General features: G+C 45.5%; 12 protein-coding genes across 12 annotated transcripts; 8 read left to right on the forward strand and 4 right to left on the reverse strand.

The window, feature by feature from the left end:
• Positions 1-114: 114 nt before the first annotated feature.
• C8R40DRAFT_1215596 (EF-hand) lies at positions 115-1264 on the reverse strand (the record flags this gene model as incomplete). The annotated part of the gene is made up of 7 exons (XM_046233228.1): positions 115-252; positions 306-360; positions 416-518; positions 580-744; positions 795-828; positions 877-917; positions 1036-1264. 7 exons carry the CDS (start codon positions 1262-1264, stop codon positions 232-234), a joined length of 648 nt encoding a protein of 215 aa, XP_046080768.1. The 3' UTR covers positions 115-231.
• A 94-nt stretch (positions 1265-1358) lies between these two features.
• Positions 1359-2292, forward strand: C8R40DRAFT_716952 (uncharacterized protein). Its single transcript, XM_046235967.1, has 6 exons — positions 1359-1428; positions 1483-1570; positions 1626-1643; positions 1695-1766; positions 1825-1948; positions 2003-2292. The coding sequence occupies exons 2-6, from the start codon at positions 1564-1566 to the stop codon at positions 2145-2147; spliced, it is 366 nt and encodes a 121-aa protein (XP_046080769.1). The 5' UTR covers positions 1359-1428; positions 1483-1563; the 3' UTR covers positions 2148-2292.
• Positions 2293-3261: 969 nt separating this feature from the next.
• On the forward strand, positions 3262-6377 carry C8R40DRAFT_1129305 (long-chain-fatty-acid-CoA ligase). The gene is made up of 14 exons (XM_046229130.1): positions 3262-3410; positions 3464-3478; positions 3537-3824; positions 3881-3964; positions 4015-4021; positions 4087-4274; positions 4325-4404; positions 4458-4479; positions 4533-4648; positions 4705-5095; positions 5151-5357; positions 5408-5514; positions 5577-5872; positions 5932-6377. Exons 1-14 carry the CDS (start codon positions 3311-3313, stop codon positions 6098-6100), a joined length of 2070 nt encoding a protein of 689 aa, XP_046080770.1. The 5' UTR covers positions 3262-3310; the 3' UTR covers positions 6101-6377.
• Positions 6378-7477: 1100 nt separating this feature from the next.
• On the forward strand, positions 7478-10127 carry C8R40DRAFT_1058818 (uncharacterized protein; the record flags this gene model as incomplete). Its single annotated transcript, XM_046225219.1, has 17 exons — positions 7478-7691; positions 7744-7901; positions 7955-8041; positions 8097-8144; positions 8206-8223; positions 8279-8344; positions 8414-8477; positions 8537-8577; positions 8636-8675; positions 8736-8749; positions 8801-8888; positions 8947-9314; positions 9419-9745; positions 9804-9837; positions 9888-9939; positions 9999-10033; positions 10084-10127. The coding sequence occupies 17 exons, from the start codon at positions 7478-7480 to the stop codon at positions 10125-10127; spliced, it is 1698 nt and encodes a 565-aa protein (XP_046080771.1).
• Positions 10128-10213: 86 nt separating this feature from the next.
• C8R40DRAFT_1215630 (major facilitator superfamily domain-containing protein) lies at positions 10214-12421 on the reverse strand (the record flags this gene model as incomplete). The annotated part of the gene is made up of 11 exons (XM_046233229.1): positions 10214-10486; positions 10564-10680; positions 10729-11012; positions 11068-11316; positions 11366-11519; positions 11574-11603; positions 11663-11699; positions 11764-11820; positions 11872-11985; positions 12048-12105; positions 12161-12421. The coding sequence occupies 11 exons, from the start codon at positions 12419-12421 to the stop codon at positions 10345-10347; spliced, it is 1503 nt and encodes a 500-aa protein (XP_046080772.1). The 3' UTR covers positions 10214-10344.
• Positions 12422-12874: 453 nt separating this feature from the next.
• On the forward strand, positions 12875-13682 carry C8R40DRAFT_1176389 (uncharacterized protein; the record flags this gene model as incomplete). The annotated part of the gene is made up of 3 exons (XM_046232503.1): positions 12875-13089; positions 13159-13463; positions 13519-13682. The coding sequence occupies 3 exons, from the start codon at positions 12875-12877 to the stop codon at positions 13680-13682; spliced, it is 684 nt and encodes a 227-aa protein (XP_046080773.1).
• Positions 13683-13918: 236 nt separating this feature from the next.
• On the reverse strand, positions 13919-15706 carry C8R40DRAFT_1176390 (peptidase M24; the record flags this gene model as incomplete). The annotated part of the gene is made up of 7 exons (XM_046232504.1): positions 13919-14023; positions 14082-14191; positions 14244-14433; positions 14484-14596; positions 14648-14783; positions 14835-15488; positions 15548-15706. 7 exons carry the CDS (start codon positions 15704-15706, stop codon positions 13919-13921), a joined length of 1467 nt encoding a protein of 488 aa, XP_046080774.1.
• Positions 15707-16073: 367 nt separating this feature from the next.
• C8R40DRAFT_1163396 (uncharacterized protein) lies at positions 16074-17388 on the forward strand (the record flags this gene model as incomplete). Its single annotated transcript, XM_046230365.1, has 4 exons — positions 16074-16375; positions 16432-16697; positions 16844-16941; positions 16993-17388. The coding sequence occupies 4 exons, from the start codon at positions 16074-16076 to the stop codon at positions 17386-17388; spliced, it is 1062 nt and encodes a 353-aa protein (XP_046080775.1).
• A 71-nt stretch (positions 17389-17459) lies between these two features.
• On the forward strand, positions 17460-19768 carry C8R40DRAFT_717494 (major facilitator superfamily domain-containing protein). Its single transcript, XM_046235969.1, has 12 exons — positions 17460-17885; positions 17960-17967; positions 18021-18078; positions 18132-18245; positions 18298-18353; positions 18408-18475; positions 18530-18686; positions 18747-18764; positions 18822-18995; positions 19049-19332; positions 19393-19509; positions 19564-19768. The coding sequence occupies exons 1-12, from the start codon at positions 17648-17650 to the stop codon at positions 19697-19699; spliced, it is 1428 nt and encodes a 475-aa protein (XP_046080776.1). The 5' UTR covers positions 17460-17647; the 3' UTR covers positions 19700-19768.
• Positions 19769-19840: 72 nt separating this feature from the next.
• On the forward strand, positions 19841-23441 carry C8R40DRAFT_717774 (uncharacterized protein). Its single transcript, XM_046235970.1, has 16 exons — positions 19841-19960; positions 20011-20168; positions 20217-20387; positions 20441-20540; positions 20591-21045; positions 21092-21393; positions 21449-21897; positions 21945-22024; positions 22087-22329; positions 22379-22428; positions 22484-22538; positions 22594-22766; positions 22820-22942; positions 22995-23058; positions 23112-23222; positions 23273-23441. The coding sequence occupies exons 1-16, from the start codon at positions 19924-19926 to the stop codon at positions 23318-23320; spliced, it is 2619 nt and encodes an 872-aa protein (XP_046080777.1). The 5' UTR covers positions 19841-19923; the 3' UTR covers positions 23321-23441.
• On the reverse strand, positions 23418-24239 carry C8R40DRAFT_1058868 (imidazoleglycerol phosphate dehydratase; the record flags this gene model as incomplete). The annotated part of the gene is made up of 5 exons (XM_046225224.1): positions 23418-23514; positions 23566-23750; positions 23803-23893; positions 23938-24044; positions 24099-24239. 5 exons carry the CDS (start codon positions 24237-24239, stop codon positions 23418-23420), a joined length of 621 nt encoding a protein of 206 aa, XP_046080778.1.
• C8R40DRAFT_717867 (histidine phosphatase superfamily) lies at positions 24042-25719 on the forward strand. Its single transcript, XM_046235971.1, has 10 exons — positions 24042-24057; positions 24112-24332; positions 24383-24442; positions 24496-24637; positions 24705-24747; positions 24801-24844; positions 24901-25094; positions 25145-25352; positions 25397-25489; positions 25544-25719. Exons 2-10 carry the CDS (start codon positions 24306-24308, stop codon positions 25582-25584), a joined length of 852 nt encoding a protein of 283 aa, XP_046080779.1. The 5' UTR covers positions 24042-24057; positions 24112-24305; the 3' UTR covers positions 25585-25719.
• The last annotated feature ends 668 nt before the right edge of the window (positions 25720-26387 follow it).

A 26387-nucleotide genomic window follows, 5' to 3' on the forward strand; every position in this document is an offset into this window, starting at 1 on the left:
TACATGATGGCGGACATCTTCAGAAATTCTTTAGTATTTCACTGAAATCGTAATGTTAACGGACGTCACTTTACCATGGATGAGTAAGTATATCCTGTTACATCCAACCACCGTTTCCATTTGTTAAATCAATATCAGCATAAAATAGTGGTTAGGTTCTTCACTAATTACAAGAGGACACAGATAATTGAGTTTATTGATACATGACTATCGGTTCATAACTTGAATCATTCAAGGAGCGCTTAAGACAATCTGTTGGTTGTTCCGTTCAGCCGAGTTTAGAATAAGAAAAATTGACTACTCGCCGACATGAATTGTTCATAACTGAACTGGACATATCCAGTGCGGTTTACATCAGCCCTATAGATAGTCCACTGGTGAAAATATGCATCGAGTAAACGGATGGAGTGCATACCTCTGGAATGATTCTGTAAGCGTCTTCACGACTACGCAAGCGCGCACAAATCGATCGAAGGTGATTCCCGGGGGCGGACCATACCCAGAGATCGGGGCAGAAGCTTGGTCATAGGATCAGTACTGGACGAGAAGAAGAAATATTTGGAGACATGGACCATGTACCATATTTCTGTTCAATCATACGGAGGAGGTCCGGTGATAAATTGTAACCAAAACTTCTCAAAGCCTCTGAGAGTTCATAGCCCTCGATAGTCCCTGAATGGTCTCGGTCGAAATGTCGAAAGACATTTTGCCAATCCTGTATATATTTCCAAAGACCAGCAAATTCTAAGGACGATGAGTACAAGGAATTGTGTAAGATGGATCATATCTACTACCGTTGTAGTTTATTGTTCCACTGCGGTCGACATCCTAGTAAAACGTTGAGTGGCAGGGGACAAGGGAATAATCTTGACATACAAATGTCGACATTAGCATCTTCACAGTGTCAAGATCGAATTCTTTATAGTATAGTTCGTTAAGTAAAGAACACCATGATCTCACGATTCAACATACTCGTCCAGTTTCCTGTAGAATCATGAGATTTTTACGTTAAAGAGGAACAAGCATAGAGCGCACCATTGACAAGAGCCTGCTGCAACTCATTCGCGGTAATTGATCCAGACCGATCCGTGTCGACTCCAGTGAAATACGCCCAGAGCGTGGGGTCTGTGCCAGGAGGGGGCGCTGCTTGATAGCCATATCCTTCTGGACGGGAATAACGGGAACTATGTGTGCTGTGGATAGATCCATGATGTTGATGTTGGTTTTGATAAGGGTTTCCGTATCCTGAGGATTGTGAGTACATGGTGGAAGCTGTTGAAGAAGTCAAACCAAACTTGTATCAACTAACTAATCTATCGGCAATGAGTGGGGCCGTGCGGCGGCGCTAATGAAGGGCGAACTCCCCTGAATCTTTGTCACCGTAAAGCACGCACGATAAACTTGTATAGACTATATGCGGCTTCGATTGTGAGTGAACTTTCCAGTCAAATAAGAGCAAGAGCCAAATGACGTATGGGAAAGATTACATACGAACAAGCTCAGCCAAGGGATTCTTTGCTGCGCAATCTCATCTTGCTCACTGACTCTCATCTTCAAGCTATCATGTTTTGTGAGTTCTTTACTCATCCACTGTCAAATTAGGTGTTCTGATTGTTTGACAACAGTCTTTCTTCCTCTGATTTGTAGGTGCAAAATTGCCGATTGTTACTAAGTTTTTGAACAAACTACAATAGTCGGTTGTCCCACCAAAGTGAAACCAGATGGCAACGAGCAAACAGCTCACTTATGCCCCAAGTGTAATAATGGTTCGTGCTCATATTACATGTCAGAACTCGATCAACCTGAATCAACTCATAATCATAGCTTCTGTATTCTCCGCAAAGAGCAGGACCTGGTTCGAGTTATTCTTCATCCCGCTCATACCTATGAACACGAAACATATTTGGAAGTGTGGTATATGTAACTGGGCAGCGCCTATGGGTCCTGGGTACGTTATTCAATTTTGTCGTGTTCGTATCGTCGTTTAGGTCTATCGTTGCAGTCAATGGGAACCACCTATCGCATATCAGAATCCTCAACAAAACTTTGGCCATATGCAAGGCCATATCCCCTTAAATGGATTCCAGCAAGGCTACCAACCTTCCTACGACCAACCTCCGCATAACTACCCTCCTAATCAGAAATGAAGCATCTCGGACAACATAATCCTGGACATAATCTTCCTGTAAAATATCGCGGACATTGAATCTGTATATCTACCTTTATCGCTTGTATCTGTATCTCTCGGACAATGCTTCGATGGTTCAAACGTCCGATATTGTTGGCTTAAACGCTAGGTTTTTGACAATTTAGGCTCTCCGTCATCTCCTGTCACCCCTTTATTCACCTATCCCCGCGCATTCCCTCACCTTCCTCCGTATTCCTCCCCCTCCACCTCCCTCTATATCTCTCGAACGTCCAATCATTCATAACTTCTCTAATCAACGCAACCTGGCACCTGAATTCGGATAATCAGACTATGGGTTCCTGCCTTCATGTGGGACGCGACGAAGTCACTGCTACAGCTGCCACCCATATCGACGACTTCCACTTTCCGATAATGGGCTTCAGCAACTATGTATACCTTTTCTTTGACGAAAATCCCACAAAACAGAAATCCATAGCAGTCCATAGCACACAAAAAATCAGACATCGATGATCGACAACCGACGAACCTGGCGAATGCGACGTGCCTGTATGGGCTATTGTCATTGTCTATTCATCTCTTCCTAGTCTACTAGTACCCTCAAATGCTATCTCAAATGGATCGTCATCATTCTATCCATTCACAATATCTTTCAACATAATTTTCCTTAGTCCGTGGCATCGTGTAAGTGTAAGATTCTTGCTAGCTCTTTTTCTATCTATGTAATTCAAGTACATTAGCCCACTAACCAAGGTGTGGTCCCTGACAGCGAAGCCTAGCTGTAGTACAGAATGGCTACAGGTTACATATTGTGTTTACTACCTCTTACTACTACTCATCAGCCATCTTGTATGTACATATGTAGTGCACTGACTGGTAGTGGGCCCTGCCAGGTATCTGAATCACTTATCAGTCACAACGCCTGATAAAAATCCCGGACCGCGATGAGGATTACGACGAACAGATGACCAGTTTCCGAAATTTAAACATAATAAGCTTGAATTTCGCGGTGGAATTGTTCACCGGAGTCGGGTAGAGGAAGAAATCTGAAGAAATGCATCTACCTATGTATTCACATGTCAAAATTTCGAACGGCGCGTCACTAAGCTTGCGGCGCAACTTTGTAAATACTACCCGGGCCCTTCTTTCTTCTCATCTACCATCATGCCTCTCGTTCGTGACCATATTGAGGGATATCCAGAGACAATTCCTTTCACCAAGCAAGGTGTGGAGGTCCCTGGAACGAAGAAACCAGGACAAACTGGTACGGAGATGCTAGCGTTCGGTCGGTTTTTACTCATTAACAATACTCTTCAGGTCATTACCGGAATGGTATGTCAAATGAAGCCTTTTCCTGCCAACTGCATATGAATATCCATGCTTCAATTAGGAGTTTGGGGCTTGTTGACCAGGAATACACCCAATGCACTTACCACTATCACGGAGATATATGATAGTGGTATGCGCGTCGGCAAAGACGCGCCGTTTCTCGGCCGTAGACCGCTTATTTCAACGAATCCTGTAAAGTACGCACCGTATTACGAATGGCAAACTTGGGGTCAGGTCGACCATCGCCGGCGGTGCGTAGGCAGCGCCCTCTCTTTACTCTTTAAGACCGGGAAGCTTGGGGGCGCCGGAGAATTAGAAACAGTCGGAATCTGGGCTATGAACAGACCTGGTGCGTATCTTGCGTATATCAATACTATCCCTTCAGTGCTCAAGTAGCTATTACAGAGTGGCAGATTGTCGATCTTGCTATTGCTACCTATGGAAAGGTAGATGTAAGTATATACGATACACTCGGGAAGGATGCTGTAGGTGAGTTTGCGCCGTATCTTCCGCTGCAAATATTAAACGTTCCGTGTCAGAATATATGTAATTTCATCTCTGCTCTTCAACATCGTTCCCTTATTCATATGTTCTTGCGACGTTGCGTTTAGAATCAACCACTCTCATGTCACCTCTGTGTTTACCAGCGCAGACCACATCCCTACACTCCTCAAACTCAAGCCGAAAATTCCGATGCTGAAAGCAGTTGTGTCCATGGACGACTTCACAGCAGAGACGAGAACTATTCTTACACAATGGGGTTGGTCTGTTGGCGTCCATGTAATGGACATGAAGGAATGTAAGTATATAACTCGTGCTCATATTCTCTCTGTACTCAATCCGCGATAGTCGAAGCCATTGGCGAAGCAAACTTAATAGAACCTATCCCGGCTACTCCAGACCAATTGGTGTCTATTTGTTATACATCAGTGAGTTCTCTGTGCTTCAAGCTGCGAATATGACTGGACACTCGTTCTGTCAGGGAACAACTAGTAACCCGAAAGGTGTGTCTTGCATTTCCCCTTCTCAGCATTGGAGTGACATTTCGTATCTTCAGGCGCGATGTTGACGCATGGCATGCTTGCTTTGTCTGTTCAAGCAAATCTGTACGGTTTGAATCTTCCTGATGAAGGTTCAACAATGTCCTACCTGCCGCTTGCTCACATCTATGAAGTGGATCCATTCAGTCTTCATCGCCTGGACTTGGCTGACCGAGATATTTCTCGTAGCGAATTACCGAACTAGCAACGATATCTACTGGTGCAAAGATCGGATATTTCAGTGGTGATCCTTTGCGACTCATTGAAGACTGTCAAATCCTCAAGCCCAGTTTATTCCCTTCTGTTCCCCGTGTGTTGAATCGTGTGTATCAAGCAGCCATGCTTGCTGGTGACGTCCCAGGATTCAAAGGAGCACTATTCCGAAAGGCGATCCAGGCCAAGATGGAAAAATTACACGCGACAGGGGACAATACTCACTTCTTCTGGGATAAACTGGTGTTCCGTAAAATCCAGGCCGTCTTAGGTGGTAACTTGGTCCTTGTTACTTGCGGTTCTGCCCCCATCCATGGTGAAGTCCTCGATTTCCTCAAAATTGCTCTTGCATGTGATGTGCTTGAAGGTAGGCTTTGTAGTCGTCAATTTGTATGTTGCTCGACGCTGACACCTTCTCGAAGGATATGGAATGACGGAAAATTGCGGTACTTGCACTAAATGTTGGCCTTTCGACCCTTCGGCCAGTGGCACCGTTGGTCCTCCACAGGCGGTAACTGAGATCAAGTTGATCGACGTGCCTAGTATGAACTATACGTCAGAAGACAAGCCTCGACCTCGCGGGGAACTTTGTGCGCGAGGTGAAAATATTATGAAGAAGTACCACAAAGGTGAGGCCGGACATTCGGTTGTCACATGTTACTGAATCTGCAGGTTATAGACGAGAAAAATACACAGGAGGCTGTTGACGAGGAAGGTTGGCTGCACACAGGAGACGTTGCAGAGATCGATGACTTTGGTCGGGTCAGAATCATTGACCGAGTTAAAGTGCGCTCTTTCATAGTTGAATTTGTCGGAAGAGCTACTCAAGGAGGATATGCGACATCTAGAACATCATGAAACTAGCTCAAGGAGAATATGTTGCCGTAGAGAAGATTGAAAACACCTACAGCTCATCTGCGGCGGTCGCTCAGCTGTTTGTGCATGGTGACTCATTACAGTCTTACCTAGTGGGCGTTGTCATTCCGGATCCATTGCACCTCTCCGCCATCGCTTCTCGCCTTTCTAGTAGCAAAGTGACACCGGATGATGTAAAGTCCTTGGGTGAAGCTTGCAAGCAACCGGAAGTGGTCAAAGAATTTGTGAATATCCTCGATAAAGAAGCAAAGAAGGGAGGATTGAAAGGGTGAGTTGGAGTACTTGGAGCCTTTTATCTGTGGTGACTAATATTTTCTCTTATCATAGATTCGAGACCCTGAAGCGAATCCACCTGAGTCTCGATCCCTTCTCAGTTGAAGATGGAACACTCACCCCGACTTTCAAGATCAAAAGGAAAGATGCGTATAAGAAATTTAAGGCTGAGTTGGACGCACTGTATTCATTAGGAGAACCTGGCGCCGGGTCGAAACTTTAGATATCTAATAATGGTAAATTATGATCGTCACAGTCGCAATACACGACTAAATATCTCCTTGGACCCGGCGTGCGATGAATGACAAGCTATCACGGCGGGTGCAGTACCACCGTAGCGCAACGGGACATGGCGAGTCCGGTGTTTCAAGGATACGGGGACTTTGTAAACAACGGCAAGAAAAATTGAAACTTCAAGCGCGTGGACAGCGGGACGACCCGACTTTTGACGCGCGCAGTATCAAATAAGTAATAGGTGATAACGTCAAAAAACGACTATTGAGGTACAAATTGTGGGGCACTGTCCAAAACGATCTGCGCTCAAACGTTCTCTTCGATTTATCATCCGCTAATCTTCTATGTAATTGTCAGCTTTTGTTGGCACGATTTCTTTGCGATTTCTAAAGCAGTCCGGGTCCGAAAAATGATGAAATCGCGGACGAAGCGGGTTCAAAGTAGAGATTCACGGAAGCCTGGACTCTTATATGGACAGAATTGCCTTCTCAATTTTTGACACTGCTAGAGCCTCGAGTTTCCCAAGGCGTGTCCGATCACGGATTCATAAAAGAGCTTGGAGAAAGAGATAAATGTAAGATAAAGTTCTAAAGCTTAGAATAGTAGAAGGAGGAGGAAAATTCAAACTGGTACCGGTGGATCTCATACCGGTGGGTCAATCGCTGAGGATCACTAAAACAACTGATTGATCGTTGAACGTTGGACGCCCGATATTTTGTGTTTCTCTGAAAAAAGGTATGTCTGGTAAACGGGCACAGGCGCTCCATTTGGCGCTCTAGATTTCAACTTCAACTGCCCCCTGCCCAAACCGATCCTGAGATTTTCACTTGTTTCTCCACCTCCCTCCGCAAATTTGAATGAGGTGATAATACACAAATAAGTAGACGAAACTTCAGGGAGAATTCAAACTTCCTTATGGACATACACGGACAACAACTAGAAGCCCACTGATTCTGACGTCCTTTGCAGTATTTGGTTTCGTACTTCGAAACAACCGTTGACTCGGTTAAATATATCGCAGGCGCTTCAAAATAACAGACATAGTATTGCGCCTATACTTTCCGAGCTATTCTAAGCTATCCAATGTCCAGAGCTGTCTCGCCACAGTTTTTCAAACAAAACCTATCAATTCTTACCTGCCCAAATCCACGATGCTGCGAATCCGCGGGAATCCTGATTTCATCTTCCTCCGCGCCCAACGGCGAGAGACGGAATTTGCCATGTGTGTGTGACTGCCCCATCCAAGAGCCCACAGCTCCCATCTCCGAATGTTGACGATTCCGGGAGGGGTGATACTCAGTATTTAAGGAGCCTTGAAAAGACAGATCGATGATTCTTCCTTAGCCCCCGCCATAACCACCACCAAATGCCACGTCAACATGATTTACTCCTCTGCCTTTTGGCGCCCTTCACCTGTGCATTCACGCAGGCTCTCTTCTTGGCCTCGGAATATTCTGCTCTTAACTCTTCTGTCGGTGGTCGCCTCTTTAGGGGCACGCCTTTGGTACTGCCGTGCGTCCCGTCCAACGTCACACATACAGGAAATTGTTCTCAGGTTCAAACTGAGTACCTTGACGAAGGTAACGATCTATCAGCTCCAAACCCCTTCTTCCATGCCTAAACAGGGTGTAGGGTTTCGTACCAACACCCCCGGTGCCTACGTAGTTCCGCAATGGGAAACATGTCAAACGACGGGAGCACAGTGCCTCCTCGACTACACCAATACTCTCGATCTTACACCCGTTATACCACCAAGGGAATGTTTGTTGGGCAGTATTCCGCCTTACTTCGTCCGTTCCTTTTTTGACCACCACATACCCATCGGATCTGATACCCGCTTTAGATCGATGTGCAATCTGAAGACGATGTTCGCGCAGCGTTTGACTTCTCTAAACGTCTCCAGGTACCGCTAGTGATCAAGAATACCGGAGTGAGTATTACTTGTTCTTCGGACCTCAGCGACATATACGAATACCTGCGTACAGCACGATTACAAAGGCCGTAGCAGTGCCCCTCGTTCTCTAGCGCTTTGGGTAAGCTTGCATTGCCTCTCATATTCGTGACCGGATGGATCTTACACTCAGACGGACATAGACGCACAATCTAAGAAATGTACGTGTCCTCAAATAAAACGCAACCGCTTGGAGTCGTTCTGAAAGAGACCTAGATTTCATATGAACCAGACTTCGTTCCCGAAGGGTGCTCAACACCTAGTGCGGGTGTTACTCTCGGGGTTAGTGTAAATTCTTTCCGCACATCTCCTATCATCTCATTTCATCCACATATTTGGTTCATTATACAGGCCGGGGTGCAGTGGCAAGACGCTTACTCTTTCGCCGAAAGCCAAAACATCACTTTGGTGGGAGGTAAGCCTGTTTCAAGTGAGAGCAGAAAACATCGGATCGAATTTGAACCTTGACATCAGGCAGTGACAAAACTGTAGGCGCTGTTGGTGGTTGGCTTCAGGTTAGCAAAAGAAAGTTTCAAAGCCTACACGTGCTTCTACTCATTTTTTTCCTGACAGGGAGGTGGTCATGGCATGTTGTCAAACACAATGGGTTTGGGTAAGCGTTACAGAAACTATGCATTCCAAGTCAACATTGACTGATTTGACTGAAACATAGGCGTGGACCGGGCGGTAAGCTCGACGTGAAATGATCGCGGACTTGCTTTGAGCACTTTCTTGTAGTTGCAATTCAAGGTGGTGACTCCCGACGGCCAGTATAGGGTAGCTAATGCCTGTCAGAATCAGGATTTATTCTTTGCGCTGCGAGGAGGTACTCACTCTCGTTTCATTTCACCTGCGGTATTGCCAACTCAAACTTGTATCCGTAGGAGGAGGAGGTACATTTGGCGTTGTACTGGAGAGTACAGTGCTAGCATCTCCTCGAGTTACTCTTCAAGTTGTGATGGTCACGTTTGACTCCACCACTGACACGACTATAACGCGCGAGTTATGGAACACAATGACAGCGAACGCCCTGCAGTGGGCAGAAGATGGCTGGGGTGGAATCGCTACTACAAATGTCGCCATATACATCAACCCGATACTAGGCCCTGCTGAAGCAGCGAAGTCCATGAACCCCTTAATCGAATTTGGGCAGAAGCTGCAATCGGATCAAGTTGCAGGGGCTCAACTTATATCAACCAGTTTTGAAAGCTGGGGAACTTTCTTTAATTGGTTCGCGGCAGAGAACGTTGCGGTAGGTTTCATCTCCAATCATCAAAGCGATCGATCTCTTCCTTGTTCGACCGCATCCTCTCTATGAGAAGAGTTCGAATGTTTACAGGTTTATCTTATTCACAGATTACTGGTGTCAGCCTTGCTCTCGTCTCCCGCCTCATCCCCAAAGCCAATTTTGCCACAGCTGAATCTCAAGCTGAATTGGTCGAAGGGCTCCTAAACACTACTGTTATCACTCCACGGATTATCATTCTCGTGACTGCTCCATCTTCGTATCCTGGTGACAATACCACAAGCGTCACTGAGGCGTGGAGATCCAGCCTTTACCATGTTACCGCTGTGTCATCGTGGAATTGGAACGCAACAAAAGAAGATAAGAAGACAGCGTATACTCAAGCTAGCGCATCCATAGATAATCTTCGACGTATTACACCGGACGCTGCATATCAAGTAATCATGTTTTCTGTATGCTTCGATGCATAGGGTTGCTGATTATTTCTGACTCCAGAACGAAGCTGATGTTTATGAACCAAACCACGAAAGTCAGTGTCGAAGGTTTTCAATCCACGAGTTGACTTATGTTTGTTCATAGTCTCATTTTGGGGGTCAAACTATCAACAATTACTGGAGATCAAGAACAAGTAGTGAGTGATTATTTTCGTGATGAAAAATGTGCGTTTTGTGAATGGTCTCTTCCATTTAGTGATCCTTTCCACCTTCTCGATTGTTGGAACTGTGGTAAGCTGTCTATCTTGATCTTCATACAAAATCAGGTTAATATTTCATAGTGGGCTGGAAACCTTCGGCGCCTCAGTTTTCATGTTACCTATGACTCCGTGGTACAAATGTGGATAAATTATGGTTGTAATATCATTATCTCTAGAATGTTGCTGAATTCGAACTTCGGGCCTTGACCCAGTGTTGTAGGAAGAATCGCAGTTTTAGGTGAAGCCTTGCCACTTAGTTGTATCGATATCTGCCATGATGTTCATGTTATGTGTCATTTTACAATCAACTGCATATTCTGGCTAAAATATTCGGTGGCTGACTCAGGCCTCTGTGAGCATATTTTTACTGTTTCGTGTGATATCACGAGCCAAAGAGCATCCGATTAATGCAATTGATGCATGCAATAGAGCCCAAAAGTAACCTCCCAAGACGTTGTACTTGTCAGAAAATGCGAACACGGAGCTAATGATAGTCCAAAAGGATTTCCATTTGAAGTCGCATTAGATACGCGGACAGAGGTACATCAGATAGCCACTAACCTAGCGAAAGCTGCGCTAACGCAGCGTGAAAAGCACATAGATGATTGGACAAGCCCATTAGCGGAACCCAAATACGAGGGCTTCGGGACATTGTTTCTGATTAGAATCATGCTCGCACTGTAAGGGTATCAAATGCAGCATCGGAACGAGGGGATGAACACTGACGAATATGCGATTCCGCCTACACGACTAAGAACCAGCACAATTACGATTCCGACCCAGAGAGCTGAATGGGAACGGCTCCCAAGTTGCCCTGTACTTTCGTCCAGCCCATATCTGGCGATCATATTAAGAGTGGGAAGAAACAAAAATGTGACTGGCCAAGCAGCTATCGATAGGTTATAGATCTTTGCAGCCTCGATACGTCTGAGAAGGAAGGGCATAAGAAAGACTTGCACGGAGCCAGCAATGACTCCCGCGAAGGCTAAGGAGTAGCCTATTGTCGAAGGCTATGTCGGCGACCATTAGTATGAAAGATAGGGCATTTCGTAACAACTTCCTCACAGGAAATGCAAGACCGCCACTTTGTATAGGAGAGTAGCAGAAGAGGACGTATAGAACACCGAATGACGTTCCGTTTGCTTCGAGCGCAAAGCCACTCAAACTCAAGGCACGAATGATAGGAAATGAAAGCAACTCTCTTGCGCTCGGGGAAACCGGTATATCGTCATGGCAGTCCGTGTTGTGTTCAGAAGTGCAACATATGTGATCGTAATCTTTTTCTGCGCTGAATCGTCGTTTTGTGGACAAAGTCTTTGGGGCTGAAATTAGCAAATTCCAAAGAAGCAACGCAAATCCTCACTTCTCCTAAGCAAAAATACGCCAGCGTAAATCCAACTATTGACAGAAGACCCGCGACAAAGCATGGTAGGAAGTAAGGATGTCGGTCGAAAATTGTCTGTTTGAAAATGCTAAACTGGCTTGCTGGACTTGAAAACGAGCCGCCAATCAGAGGCCTAGATAAGGACCGATGAGACAAGCATTTCAAAATCTGAAGAGAATACTAGTACCCAATAATCGAACCGATAGGCCAGACGAGACTATGATGATCGAGGAATTTTAAGTAATGGCCACGGTTGGAGGAGATCGATCCTCTTACCCATATAGCGGAAAAGCCGCAGCTTGATTCGTGGAGTCTATTATGAAAACGGGTAAGAAGCGGAAGTGAGGAAGGAGTACACCGTGATCTAGATTCCTCGCCTGTGATTTCGCCCAACACCGTATGCACTACAGAAGCAGTTCCAGCGAAGACTCCAGCTAAATAAGATCTCAGTTGTGACAAGTGTATTAAGGGCGAACAAAGCTCACCTATACACCGACTTATCAAAAGGTCGACGATGGAACTCGAAACGCCAAAATACATCGTAGAAAGAGCAACGCCAAGTGTTCCTGTCATTATAACAGGGCGTCGTCCAATTATATCTGGGGACATATGAGAGTAACATCAGTCTACATCAGTGCAGAAGATTGCGCTCTATACAAACCTGAAAGTCTAGCCCAATGATAAATGAACAGAAGTTGTGAGACTGCAAAAGTGGACTCCTAGGTAATATGTATATGTGAGCCACGGAAAATTCCTCGAGCAAACCTGACTCACTACCAGACCACTGAAATATCCAATTTGCGATGGATCGTCTGTCACATGTAGGAAGGCGATGAACTCATTAATGTATGGAAAAATTTGGGTAAACGCGATAGGGTCTACAAGTCGGACAAGACACAAGGCAGCGATTTGCGCTTTTGGTAGCGGAGTGACACGCCTGGAAGGACTTTGCGCTTCAGCGTTACAGGCGTTGATCAGAAGAGGTGTCGTTTCGTCGCGGTCATCAGCAGGAGGACATGAACTGTGGGAAGCCATGTAGTGAAGAAAAAAATGATTGGCAAAAAGAGCGAACCGTTACTGGAAACCATCTCGACCTTATAAACGTTCGAAGGTGGTAAGGGAAGGAGAACAGACCGGCTTCGACTGAATATATGATTCCTGATTCCTGACCAAATATTCTGATAGATTTTGGAAGTATGGAGCCGGCTGGACTTTTTGTTGGCATTTACGTTTCGGCAAGGTGAAATGAAAACTCTGGATTTGTTGAATTCGGTTCAACTGGCTTGCGGACGATGAGAAGATTCCTTGAGAACCTTGGTCCTTGCTCAACCGTGAGCGGCGTTCTCGGACCGAGGGCATGTGATTATGTCATCACGGATTCTGATTTTTCCTCCGGGTCTTCTTTTTCTGCAGTTCCAGTTCTACGCTCGCTTTCATCTAAGTCATTTTCTCTGCTAATATATCCTCTACCACTTGTTAAACGCCAAAATGAACTTTGGCTCCAACGATAATACCCCTGCTCTTGTTGCCCCTCGACCTGTTCGGTTGAATTTTGCTCCGTGCGCCATTCTGAACCGTGCTCCATCAGTGCGAATCGTCTCGGAGCCCATCAAAGACGTTACTGAGCGTTCACACTCTGCTGGAGACATGAAGATTGGACTCCTTGAGTCTTCCTCAGATGCTTCTCCGCGGTCTTCTCCGAGGTTTGTTCTCGTTCATTGTCTTTTACTTTGGAATGGGATCATTTTGATTGACCATTTTTCATCTGTTAGGATTGGTTTACCAAGTGAAGCCCTTGAGGAATTCTTGTCTATCCTTAAGCCTTCTATTTTTCCTCCTCATTCTCCGGTTCGGAGTCGTCGCCAGGCATCTCTTCCTACGTTGCACCACGAACGGTCCTTTTCCTACAAGGGGCGCGCGCGCATCGAGTCTACTGTAGAAGAGGTAGAAAGCGTACGCTCCACACAATCTAGTAGGAATACTGGCTCACCTGCTGAAATACTGGATGGAACGATGGAATATCAGTTGTTGGATTTGGAAAACTCCCCGTTCCGCTGGTTCACTTCTAATATCCTTTGTGAGTATCGTGCTTCTATATGTTGTTGTGCTTGACTTGACATGTGATGCAATAGCGTCTCCCATATCCCGCAACAACACTCGAAACCCGTTTCAGCGTCATGTCACTCATCCTATCATATCATCTCCTCGCCCCCTCACCCCATCGCCGCTGTCTTCTCTCTCTCCTGCCGCCATCCCTCTTCCTCTTCCTTCTCCTGACGAACTTGTTTATGCTTAAACGAAAGCATTACCTGCCGCGATGTCCATTCCGGTCATCAATATCCTGTATCAATGTGCCCTCATATATATATATTAGTCCCTTGCTCTACGTTACATTAACGAACATTATTTTCTCAATACTTGTGGTTCATAGTCATATTTATTGGATTTTTTTGGATTGTGCATCACCTTGTGGCTTGCATCACTATGTATAGCGTTCCTGTAATTAGGACAGCAATTGTATTCATTCAACAGTTAAGGATCCCATGGTGATAAAGCTTGCCCCCCAATGCCTTCAGTCAAGAAGATCGATTGGCCATCACTATTAATATAGAAGCAATCTTCCAATCGGACGCCCACCTGTGAAACCGAGTACACATTCAGTCTCGATAATGCAGAGTTAGCAGAGTCAACTTACTTTGCCCTCAATATAAATGCCTGGTTCGTTGGAAAAAGTGTGACCAATCTTAATAACATCTAAGCTACCGCCACGAATATAGGGTTCCTCGTGGCCTTCCAATCCAATTCCTGTATAAATGTAAGTCTGTTTCCGTGAATAAGGAGCGGAATTCGATCCGACCGTGTCCCAATCTATGTGTAAAGTAGGCGCCACGACCTGTAAGATTGAGAAAAGACCTTGCGGACGCATCAATGTCTTGAGCAATAGCACCCGCTTTGGCAACGCGAGCAGCAACCGTTTGAGCAGAGAGAACGTCACTCCATATTGCTTGATGCTCTGAGGGAACTTTCGTTTTGGGAAGAGCCACAGTCTATACACATCTCAGGCGATCAATAGAAGGGGGATTGATATTACACTCACGCGAGTGACATCGCTAACATAACCATGCAGGCTTCCTCCACAATCAAAGAGAGCAAAATCGGACTGGCCCAAGACTCGATCCGAACCGCTTCCATGAGGAAGAGCAGCGTTCTCTGGACTCAGTAATTATAAAGCCTTGCTTAATGGGAATGCAATGCGCGCACCTCCGAAAAGGGTTAAACAACCTCCGTTGTCTAAACCAGCCACTTTGAGAGCCATAGACATCATCCTCCTAGCCTCCGACTCCTTCATACCAATGGTCATCTTCTTATGTACTGCCCTTATAGCAAGGAGCGTGGCCTGAGAGCATTTAGTCAAAGAAACCTTGTCCGAAGTGAATTGACGGTGTACCTCGTTCGCACATTTCAGCAGCTCTATCTCAGCATCCGACTTCCGTTGACGGAGTTCCTGTATTTCAGGAGCCGAAGGAGCTACACTGATATTCGACAATGCTTTCTGGAAGCCGTTAAAGATGAACAAACGAGCGGATTCATCCAAGTATACTTTGTCTTCTATTGTCAACGCTGAGATCGCGACCTCATAAGGATTTCTTTCCTCGGGCCATTCGATGTACTCTACGCTGTCATGAGGAATTGGCAGCATCTTGGCCCGAGTGGCCTCAAACTGCGGGGTCAAAATCGCTACCTTGGCCTCTATTTGGTTATCATTGACAAGAACTGGTGTGATGACAAGCAACAGCGGCCGTTCAGATAGTTTCCAAGCAGTTGTTGAAATATTTCCAAAGTAGTGTGCACTGGCGCCGGGTTCAGCAATGAATGCAGAGGCGTTCAAGTGGTGCAAAGTGCTAGCTAGCCTGCGTTGGCGTTCGTGGAACTCTGCAGCGGTTATGGGTTGGGAAGACTCGCAGTGATTAGCCAGATCCGAGAACGGATTTGACAATGGAAAGGCGCCTCCTCCTTTGAAGAGGCCGCTCACATGGAAGAGGCTTGTTCCAAAAATTAGAGGTATCCAAGCTATACACGCTAGAAGTAGAAACGCGATTCTCTGTAAGTGATAATCGATAAGCTCCAATAGATGGGGTTTATATCAACAAGTTTCTCAACTGGACCAGTAAGTTGAGCCGTTGTCAAATTTGTCGGTGTTTGCCCTACACGCTTCTCCATTAGACTCGGATGCTGAGCGCTGAGGTGTGTAAAGTTATTTGAAGAGGTAGCTAATAAACTATTGTCGGTGACGGAGACGCGCTGCCGGATTCCGTGCATTGTGGCTTACTCAGGCTCTTATTTGCAACCATCCACTCGATGTCAATAAATGGCAGACGAACAAGACACCGATACTCTCCTGGCTTTGGTGTCAAGCCTGACTCACAAAGGTCATTCGACGGAGGTAATGTTGGATGCTCTTGTTCAGGCCGAAGGTAATCCAGAACTCGCGTCTCAAATTCTCAATCGCGGTCACCTTGGATCAGAAGTTCCTGCAGGGAAAAAGCGTAAGAGGGCTTCAGGCCTGGACAGTTGGCTCAAGGGTCCAAATCACGCTAAACCTGTTTCCCGACACGCATCTTCGTCGTCTTCTGCTGGGCCCAGTTCCAATCCACCTATCAGGAAGGTCAATCGCGGTGTAGATCTCATGGCCGTTCTCAAACAACCTCCTCCATCCAAAAAACCAGCTCCACGCAAGCCGACATTGATCCTCAACAGTCCTCAAATGGTCGCAGAGCACACTCCGTGTACGATGCACCTATCCGTTCTTCCTTTACAGTTGGCCTCAAAGTTGTTCTACTCCTTGGAGCAATCTTCTAGAGATTGGCAAAGGAATAAGTGGTGGCTCTTTGATAGGTTAGTCGAAAGTCCTCATAGAACCGCTTTCTTCGTGAGGAAGACGGATGGGGTGAGCGATGATGAAACTTGGCATGAATCAGCTCAATACTGGTGAGTGCCATGAATCGTAGAGTTTTTCCGTTATGCTTTTAATGAACTATTCTTAGGTACAACGGTCGCAAAACTGACCCGCCTGATATCTTCTCCTCTGAAATGGAAGAAGCTTGTGAAATCATTGAGCGTCTAGTCACAGAGGAGATCCGTCGACGACCCTATCGATATCCGTTAGAATGGGCTGGCGGAGACGTAAACTCTACCAATGACTTGATATGGCGAGCAAACGTAGCCGCTTCAAATAGATACGAGGGCAGAAATGAAAGCGTTGGATGGCATTCTGACCATATGACTTATCTGGGACCTCATTGCACAATTGGTGGGTTTGTATGTACCAAAATCTGTGAAATACACCACTTACGTCGCTGATTTTACACAAAGCTTCCCTGAGTCTTGGTACGTTATACCTGTATAGGCGAGTATGCACTCATTCAGCTGTTGATTTATAACGCGCTTCTGTCCCAGGAACACGAAGGATGTTCAGTCTGAGGGAGACAGTTCCTTTGCACGAGACGGAGATCCGAGGTGCCCAAACTTTCAATATACCTCTCCCGCACAATTCTGTACGTACAAGCTAAATTTGCGTCTCCCTCTCTTCTAAAACCCTTACACAGCTAGTGATCATGCATGCGTCATGCCAAGAACGATTCAAACACTCTGTTCCACCTCAGTCCGCCATGGATGTATATCGTCCAACGCATCCACGCATTCCTGGTGGTCCCATCGAGCCTTTCAATTGCCGCATTAATATTACATTTCGCTTCTATAGACCCGATTTCAAACCGCCCAGCATACCGCTATGTAAATGCGGAATTCCCACTGTATTACGTCCAGACATGAAGAACCAGCGTGATGGACAAGAAGGCAAATATTGGTGGACATGTTTTGCAGGAGCACAGAATGATGGAAAAAGCTGCGGTATGTGGAAAGTCATGGATATGGAAGCGGAAGGTAGAGGGCCCACTGTCGGGAATATGCAGAAGACAGAGGCGTCGAGCAGTAGAGAATAACTGCAAAATAAAAATACTCGTAGGTGAGTAGGTATGGTGGTACGTAGGTCCATGACATACAGCCGTAACACTTTCAGTTAGCCGTTGCCTATAGAGGCCTAAGTATGGACCACTGGACGCCGGAGCTCCCAAAACGTGAAATCAATCGAACTCTATCATTGCATATGTATGTACATATCCGACGCTAAGGAGAATGGATCTCCATAAATACCACAGAAAATGTAGTCCAAAATCTGGGTTCTCTTCCTAACAGTCCGCTATGCTACACTCATCCACGAACTCTAACGACGAAACGCAACCACTTTTACGACACGACGAAGAAAATTCAACGATTTCCATCCCACAGCAATCCTCTTTATCCTTGTCGCAGCTGGCAGTTATATGTTTTCTGAGAGTCCTTGATCCTCTGAACTTCACTCAGATCTTCCCCTACATTAACGAATTTGTGTCGAGATTACACCTAACTGAGGACCCTTCTCAAATTGGCTTTTACAGTGGTAAGTAAATATTCCTTCAGTGGTGTCAATGATCACCGTACGGCGGAGTGAACCTTTCCTGTTTTCTCCACTAGGCGCGATTGTGAGTTCTTAAATCTATTTCTGAACGGAAGGTAGATGCCTCTTCTTGATCAGGAGAGTGTATTCGCTCTAAGTCAGCTCGTAGCAATCTATCCGTGGTCCTCATTATCAGGTCAGTAATGTAAAATGCGCCCTGCGGCTCAAGCTTCAACTTCAGTCCTTCAGATAGCATTGGTCGTCGCCCCGTTATCATTGTCGGGACGCTAGGTTTGACGATTAGTACACTTTTCTTCGGAGTATCTCGGTCTTTTTTAGCTGCGATGGTTGCTCGAGCTTTAGGTGCGACCTCCCCCTTGTCATGCGAGAGGTGCTTGGTTTGATTGTCATGCAGCGGGCTTATTTTCTGGCAACGTCTCCGTAATTCCAACGGTCCTCTGTGAAATCACCGTCAGTAGCCTTGATTTTTTGCTTCAAGGATGAGATGACATTGAGCGCTGACAGGACCCCGAGAACGAATCTTTTATATTTCCCTTTTTCGGCATTTTCTGGCCGTTGGGTATGGTATTAGGGTATGCATTTGTGTGTCACATTAAAAACTACCTACTGATGGTTTTTTGCCTTAGACCTCTCATCGGTGGTTCGCTGTCGGATATTGCGCTGAAATTTCCGACCGTTTTTGATTACGCCGTCCTGAAAGCGTATCCATACTTTCTCCCCTGCTTGGTTGTCGCCGCAATAAACTTTGCGGGGATGCTTTCCGCATATTGTTTCCTGCAGGAGGTTGGTTCAGGTTTCCTTCATAGTGTCGAATGATAAGGATCTGACGTTGAGATAATTCAGACTCGTAAGCCCATACAGGTAATGTCTATATCACGTTCGCGCCCTCCACTGGTCGAGTTTGATGAGGAACATCAGTTAGTGAGGTTCGCAGAAGTCAAACCCCTATCAACGAAGGAACTACTTGCAAACCAGATGATTCGCTGTCTTTGTACTTCTGCATGTTTCTTGAGTTTTGTTACTACTGCCTTCGATGTAGTTTTCGTGTTATTCTGCTATACGCCGATTCAGAAGGGGGGGCTTGAATTGCAGGTTGGTCCAACCACTGTTTTGTGTCCTTGAAGGCATTGACGCTCTTGCAATAGACGAGTCAAATTGGTTATGCCCTAGCAATTTCTGGGGTTGCAGCGGCGTTTTTCCAGCTTGTGCTAATGCCTACGCTACTGCGACGAGTTGATCATGCAAAATGTTATCACTTCACGATTGCTATATGGCCTGCCGTATTTGTGATGCTCCCCAGTTTGAATATATTCGCGCGTTATATGACAGACGAGACCAATGGAAACTTGGACGAGAATGCGAGTGCGATGCTCTGGGTAGGAATTGGTTTCGTCCTTGTATTCGCTAAAATCGGCTTTCTACCGTATACGTACGTCTTTGAAATTCTGTGGCTTTCCTCCAAACACTGCCTGAAATATCCTCATTCTAGCATTAACACTTTGTTGGTCAAGAAGTATGGCCCGTCGACGTCCTCTCTGGGAGCTAGCAATGGATTGCTTCAGTTCTTCATCTGTTTATCGCGTTCTTTTAGCCCTTTTTTGTCTAGGTGCGTCCGCGTTGATCGAGTTCAGGTTCCGACATCGTTGCTGATTGGTTATAGTTCCATTTTTGTCGTTTCGGTTGAGAATGATTTGTTTATGGGATATGGCTGGGCTATCTTACTATCTGTGATCTCCATGGGAAGCATACATTTTTCTGGGTGCATCATGGAAGAAAGCAAACGACTACGCAGCTAATGGATCATGTCAGTGCTGCTCGCAGCTCATGCCTATGTAGACGGTTCAATGAAAGTTGAATTTGAGCAATTTCAAATTTGAATCTCGGAAGCAGAATGTAGAGCGTCACGTGTACCGAAGCGCCGACCTGGGCGCCTACGACCTTAGTTAATGTTCTTGGTCTACACGCAACCAGCACAAGGCATACAAGGGCATACACCACTTGTACTTCTACTGCCGTCAATATGGCGGACTGGTCCCCTAGACCTTCTACCGACCAAGGTCTATATCTACGTGCTTCTACCGACTCTTCTCTCTAATAATGTCTACAGAAACTGCGCCTCTTCTCCGAGATCCCGATGCAGAAGACAATGCCGAAAATGAGGAATCCACTCTAATGGACCGAATAAACTCAGTAGCGCAAGAACCTCTTACCCCTCTTTCCAAAGTTCTACTGGTCATTGCATTGATACTCCTCTTGCTGAGCTCGGTAAGCCGGTTACACTTCCCGACGATGCAGTTTAGTTGATCGACATAGGTTTTCATCGGGCTATTTGCAGGTGTACAACACAAGCTCAATCTGGAACGCGGAAGACATGACGAAGGACCACCGTCTACCATAAGTGTGACGTTCACAGCTACCGCGACTTCGTCAAGCATTGCTACAACAACTTTGTCTGCCCCATCTCCTACTGGAATTCCTAAAGAGGCGAATCATACTGTCATTATATAAATCAAACAACATACTAACTCATCTTCCAGCCTGTTTGTCTTACCGGAGACTGTATTATGCTCGCTGCCTCCATTCTCTCGTCTATGGATACCAACCAAGACCCATGTGAGAATTTCTATGAGTTCGCTAGTGCGTCGTTCAAATCATCATGTTATGATCTATCGCTCATCTGAATTTAGATGGTGGTTGGCTTCGGGCTCATCCTCTTCCGGCGGACAAAGGCAGTTTTGGAAATTTTGAAGCACTTGCGCAAGATAATGAGCACGTCATACAACGTATTTTAGAGAATAAATCCTCGACAACTTCATTCATCTCCTCCTCTGATGATCAAATACTTGCCAAACTTCGTGGATTTTATTCCTCCTGCATGAACGAGTCCTACTTGGACACAAGAGGTCATGAACCCCTAATGGTAGTAATCAACAACATTAGACAGATGTACAGAAGGAAAGAGCTAGTCATCAAAGGAGAAACTGAAAAGAACGCATTCCAAGGACTGACTGCTGCCCTGGCGTATATGCACTCGCGTGGTCTCGGAGCATTGTTCTCTTTTGATATCGAAGGTGATGTTGGTGTGGACCCTAATCATCTGGTTTTGTGGTTCTCTCAACCGTCACTCGGGCTTCCGTCTAAGGTGAGGAAACATTTGCCACCCTGCCATGTAACTCAATTCAATGCAGGAATATTATGAAGAGGAAGATGTACGGATAGTTTACCAGAGCGTCATCGAAAAACTTCTTTTCGCCGTGAGCGAAGAAGAAGAAAAAGTTCTGCTGCAAAGGTCATTCGAAACTTCCCCTGTCTTGATTAAACAAGATAGTATCTGGCCACCTTGGCCTTGGCCTCCATGGGGCGGCGATGATGGTGATGATGATGGTGATAATGGAGGAAAGAAGCCCGTCAACAAAACGAAAAGGGTGCAGAAATTGGCAAAAGAAGTGGTGAAGTTCGAGAGTGAAATCGCACACGCTAGTCTGGATCTGTGGGCTTTCAGTTCATGATCATTCTTCAAGTGAATGCTTACTTCAAGTTGACAGTGACATTCTCTATCAAGATCCGATTGCAACTTATAATCCTGCCCCAATCTCCAATTTAACTACTGCTCTTCCTCAAATTCATTTTGACGAGTATTTCTCCACTTTTGCACCAAGGAATTATCCCGATCGCGTAATAATTACTTATCCCCCTTACGCTCACTCTCTATCGGAAATACTCAACAGCACTTCCAAAGATGTAGTCGAAGCGTATTTGGTCGTTCGCGCGGCTTTATCTTTATCATCATACCTAGGCATGGGCACTGAAGCATGGCAAGCCCAACGCACGTTGGTGGAGACACTGAGTGGTATCAAGAAAGGCGCTGTGGGGGACCGAGCGGAGTATTGTGTAGGCCAAGTTGAGGGAGCTTTAGGGTTTGCGGCTGGGAGATACTTTGTCAATGAAACATTCAGCGGCGAGAGCAAGGAAAAGGGTACCAAGGTCATAACCGGTGAGCTCTTCGAACATTCGCATCTACATGTTCTTATACCGTTGCAGACATCGTCAAGGCATTTCAACGGTCCCTCAAGAACATTGATTGGATGGATGAACAATCTGCCAAGGCTGCGTCAAATAAGGTCGATATTTGATCATGAGACAATTGTGTCTGATTATAGCTTACGTGTTACTGCTCGTCCAGGCTCAAACCATTCGTGTCAAAGTTGGATATCCTCTCTCGCCAGATACCACGAATCCCGCTTCTATCGCATCTTACTACGCCAGAGTCACTGGCGATGAGAATACATTCTTCGAAAACGTTCTCAGTGCTAGTGTGAACGACGAAATTCGAGGCTGGTTACAGCTCGGAAAGCAGCGAGATCTAAACGCCTGGGAGATGTATCCATCCATGGTTAATGCCTATTTCAACCCTCCTGCTAATGAGGTATTTAACTCTTCATATCAACCTGCCCGCGTACTCAAGTCACTCGTAGATCGTCTTTCCAGCTGGAATTCTTCAGCCTCCTTTCTTCAACAAAGACTGGTATGGTTTTCAAGCTTTTCTCATAATTCGCAATGCGGTTAACCACTTGAAATAGGCCTGCATATATATCCTATGGTGCTTTTGGACATGTCGCTTCGCATGAGCTAACGGTAAGTCTCCCCTTCATTGTCTGCTCTATGCAACTGCGGGAACGTATTTTCACAGCATGCGTTTGACTCTGCTGGGCGACTGTACAACCAACAAGGCAAACTCGAACAGTGGTGGACAAACGCAACGAGTGCCGGTTTCCAGTCAAAATTAGATTGTATCATTGAACAGTTCTCTGCATACAGTATCGATGATGGTAAAGGAGGAAAAGTTTACGTTAATGGGAACCTGTGGGTCCTGATGCTCATATCCTGTTGTCAGTCTTGTTCTGACGTTTTCATAGCACATCTGGGGAAAATATTGGAGATACAGGGCTTATTCAAGCTTACAGGGCCTGGAAAGCGCAGTATGATTCTTCACATGAGGCTGGAAGAGAGTATCTTCTACCTGGTCTTTCGTATACAAGGTCTGTGTTTTTAAGATGCGGTTTAAATTGTTTCTTCATTTTTTTTCTGTAGGGAGCAACTGTTCTTTATTTCATTTGCGCGTGTCTGGGCTAGAAGTATGAAAGCAGCAGCAGCAGTATGTTCAACGTTTGATAGCCTTGGCTCGGCCTCTGATCCAGCATTTGATAGGTCCAACGAATTCGGACAGACCCTCATTCTCCGAATAACTATCGTGTAGATGGGACTGTCTTCAATATCCCAGAGTTCGCTGAAGCATTCAAATGTTCTTCAAAAGCAAGAGTAAGCTTCTTTGACCCCTCTGCTGCCATTTAGCTTACTCGATAATGTAGCTCAACCCTCCATCGGAAAAGCAATGCATATTCTGGGGCAGGTCGTGACCTCATCTTGAAGCATCCGTACCATCGATATCATGGCACAGTAAATTATTCCCATGGCATGAATACTTGTATTTCGGGTATGCTACTTAACAGAAGTCTAAAGTACACCCTTTGTACTGGGAACATCATTCCCACCAGTTCTTTCGATTGCTTGTCGAATTGCCAGAGCAAGAGCCTTGAAGGCTGATTCGGAACTACAAATACTGTCTGGTACAAGTTCAGAACAAACAAATCCAGACACTCACCGATGATGATCGTTTTCCCCTCGGAGTACGTCCACATGCAATGTACATCCTGATGCAATTGCGAAAGAGTAGAATATGTGAGGGATCATTTCCGTTGAGAGATCTCCAATCTTTTCTCTCCTCAGGCCGAGTTCGGTAACACAATATGGTCTTGAGCAAATGTCGATGACTGCGCGTGATAAAGCCTGTGTCAAGATTGTTGTAAGGCGTCGAAACACAAGAAAGTTATAGACGTACCTCGTCCAACGGCGCAAACCCTGTACCATAGCGTCTGATTCCCCGAACCTCACCTAAAGCTGCTTTAAACGCTGTCCCAAGAGCAATTGCGCTGTCCTGTATTTACGACCAAAGATCATCGGTTTAACCTAGAACAATCTTATTCTTGACTCATCTGCAGTGTGGTGATCGTCGATCCACAGGTCTCCTTCGCATTTCATTGTAAGGGACATCCCCCCATGCTTTGCTAGAGCAGTATACATCTTTGAGAATGAGGTCAACCAAGATTAGCATTGTGCTATGTATGGCATACTTACATGGTCAAGAAAGCCTATTCCAGTGGAAACATTGATCTCTTGCGCAATTTGAGATCCAGGCGCACAATCCAAGTTTATCGAGACTTCAATGTTGGTTTCATTAGTTTTTCGTGTTATAGAAGCTGTTCGAGGTGCAGACATGGTAGAAAGAAAAGTTGATTTCGATTTCGGCCCGTAACTGCCGTAACGTCCTTCCTATAGCGTAGCATGTCTCCCAGAATCAGATCCTATAGTGTGAGCATTGAGCATACGTTGTTGGGATTTCTTCTTCTAACTTCACGCAGACTGTTCCAGGATTCTTCGTACAAGATAATCCAGATGTCGATCCAATTGTTATCGGAGCAGTGTGTTCGAACCATTTTATCGTTTACCGAAAGTCCTTATATTACTTGCGCAGGTCCCCCCTCGATTCGGCCTAATAGATGATTCCAAGGATCGATGGTACAACCTTGGCCGAAAAATTACACGCATGAATGAAGACGCAGATAATCAGACGTCACACAAAGTCTTAATTCTGGGGAGGCATGGTGAAGGTTTTCGTGCGTCTAAATTGCTTTTGTCTTGCACCTTGACTTCCATTTTATGACACTCTATGACGAAGTATAGATAACATAGGCGAGGCCAAATATGGTACTAAAGCATGGGATAAGTAACTACAAGTCATCATTGCCTTTACTGCGAAGTTAAGTTTCATGTCACTAGCTACTGGTCCAAGCTCAATGGCGATGGAGAAATAATCTGGGGTCGTCGGTATCTTGTCTCGTTATGAAACTTATGCTTCCATATTGACGGGTGCATTTAGCTGATCCGAAGCTCACTACCCTAGGAGAAGAGCAAGCTAGGATCGTGAATCAAGAGTGGAAAAATGAGCTATCATTTGGGCTTTCCGTTCCCGCTTCACGTTACTGCAGCCCATTGACCCGCGCGACCAGAACATGTCTCCTCACTTTTGACGGTCTACCTACCAGTGCAGAACATCCTGTGGTCATTGTCGAGGTGTGGTTCAAGTTTCAGGTGCACCACGCATACACTAAATTTTGCGTCAGAATTGCCGCGAGGAATACGGGGAACACACTTGCGACAAACGCAACTCGAAGTCGTGGATCTCCGCACATCTTCCCGATTTTGTCTTTGAAGAGGGCTTCACTGAAGAGGATGAAATCTGGACTGCAAACGAAAGGGAAACACACGCGCATGCTGCTAGCCGCGCAAAGACTACCCTTGATATGATATTCGACAGCGACGATAATGACTGTAAGTTTATTAATTGTAGATGCATACTCCTGATTCTCAATCAGTTTGTCTAGTCATATCTATTACTGCTCATGGGGGAATAATTAATGGTTTATTAACCGCAGTGGGTAGGAAGCGTTATGCACTTACTACAGGAGGTTTGCCGCCATTTCCGATGCGTCGTATCGCTGTCTAACCATAACATTTACCAGGTGTATTGCCTTTAGTGGTCAAGTCAACGTCTCTGCAGTGAAATTTTCGTTCTCTGCCCTCTGTTGCCTGTAGATCTATCTGTGAATTGCAAATGCTTAAATCGATTATGTCTATTATTGACACATTTCAGTCCCCCTGCAGCTATTCCTGAGCGTTGGCAATGCCTACGAGAACTATGTCCAGAATTTATCTTCTCCAGAGTTCAAGACCTCGAGGAGCAATTTTCCGAGCCACCGGTAGCGAAGTTCGCACCTAAGGTATGCATTGTACTTACGTGAAATGTTTTCTTGTTGGTTCTTCCGTGTCTCTCGTGATACATAGTATCACATGAATATTATCTCAGTCATTTTCAGGTTATTAACCGTTGAGGACTGGAACACTGATCAGGAATTAGGTCCCTCTTCTTCAATCCATGGAGGGCATTCTGTCGAGGTTCTCATGGTAATTGCAAGCGTTCAACCCGGGTTCAGGCGAAGTACATCGATTATCACTCATGGTATGTTCATACGATCTTAATTATTCGTAGTAGGAGTAACAATGCGCCAGTTAATTGCTATAATTACTCCGCAGTGATGATACCTAAATGATTTATCAATGTTATTGGATGTTATTGGATCTATATACTTAGGACCCTTCGTACTATCCCCGTCCATTATCAACCATTTCCGCGTGGACAATCGCCGGCCCATCAAGCAAGACTATGTACACGGCAGCGGCTTAAGGTTAGAATAATATCAAAATGGTATTATGCATATTATTGCAAATTAGAGAGATAATATTTTTCCAAAATGAATTGTTGCTGTGTCTATATGTGTAAATTTGTCCTATGTATGGACAGGGAGA

The sequence above is a fragment of the Lentinula edodes genome, assembly GCF_021015755.1.
Source record: "Lentinula edodes strain Le(Bin) 0899 ss11 chromosome Unknown C8R40scaffold_52, whole genome shotgun sequence".
Lineage (NCBI taxonomy): Eukaryota > Fungi > Basidiomycota > Agaricomycetes > Agaricales > Omphalotaceae > Lentinula > Lentinula edodes.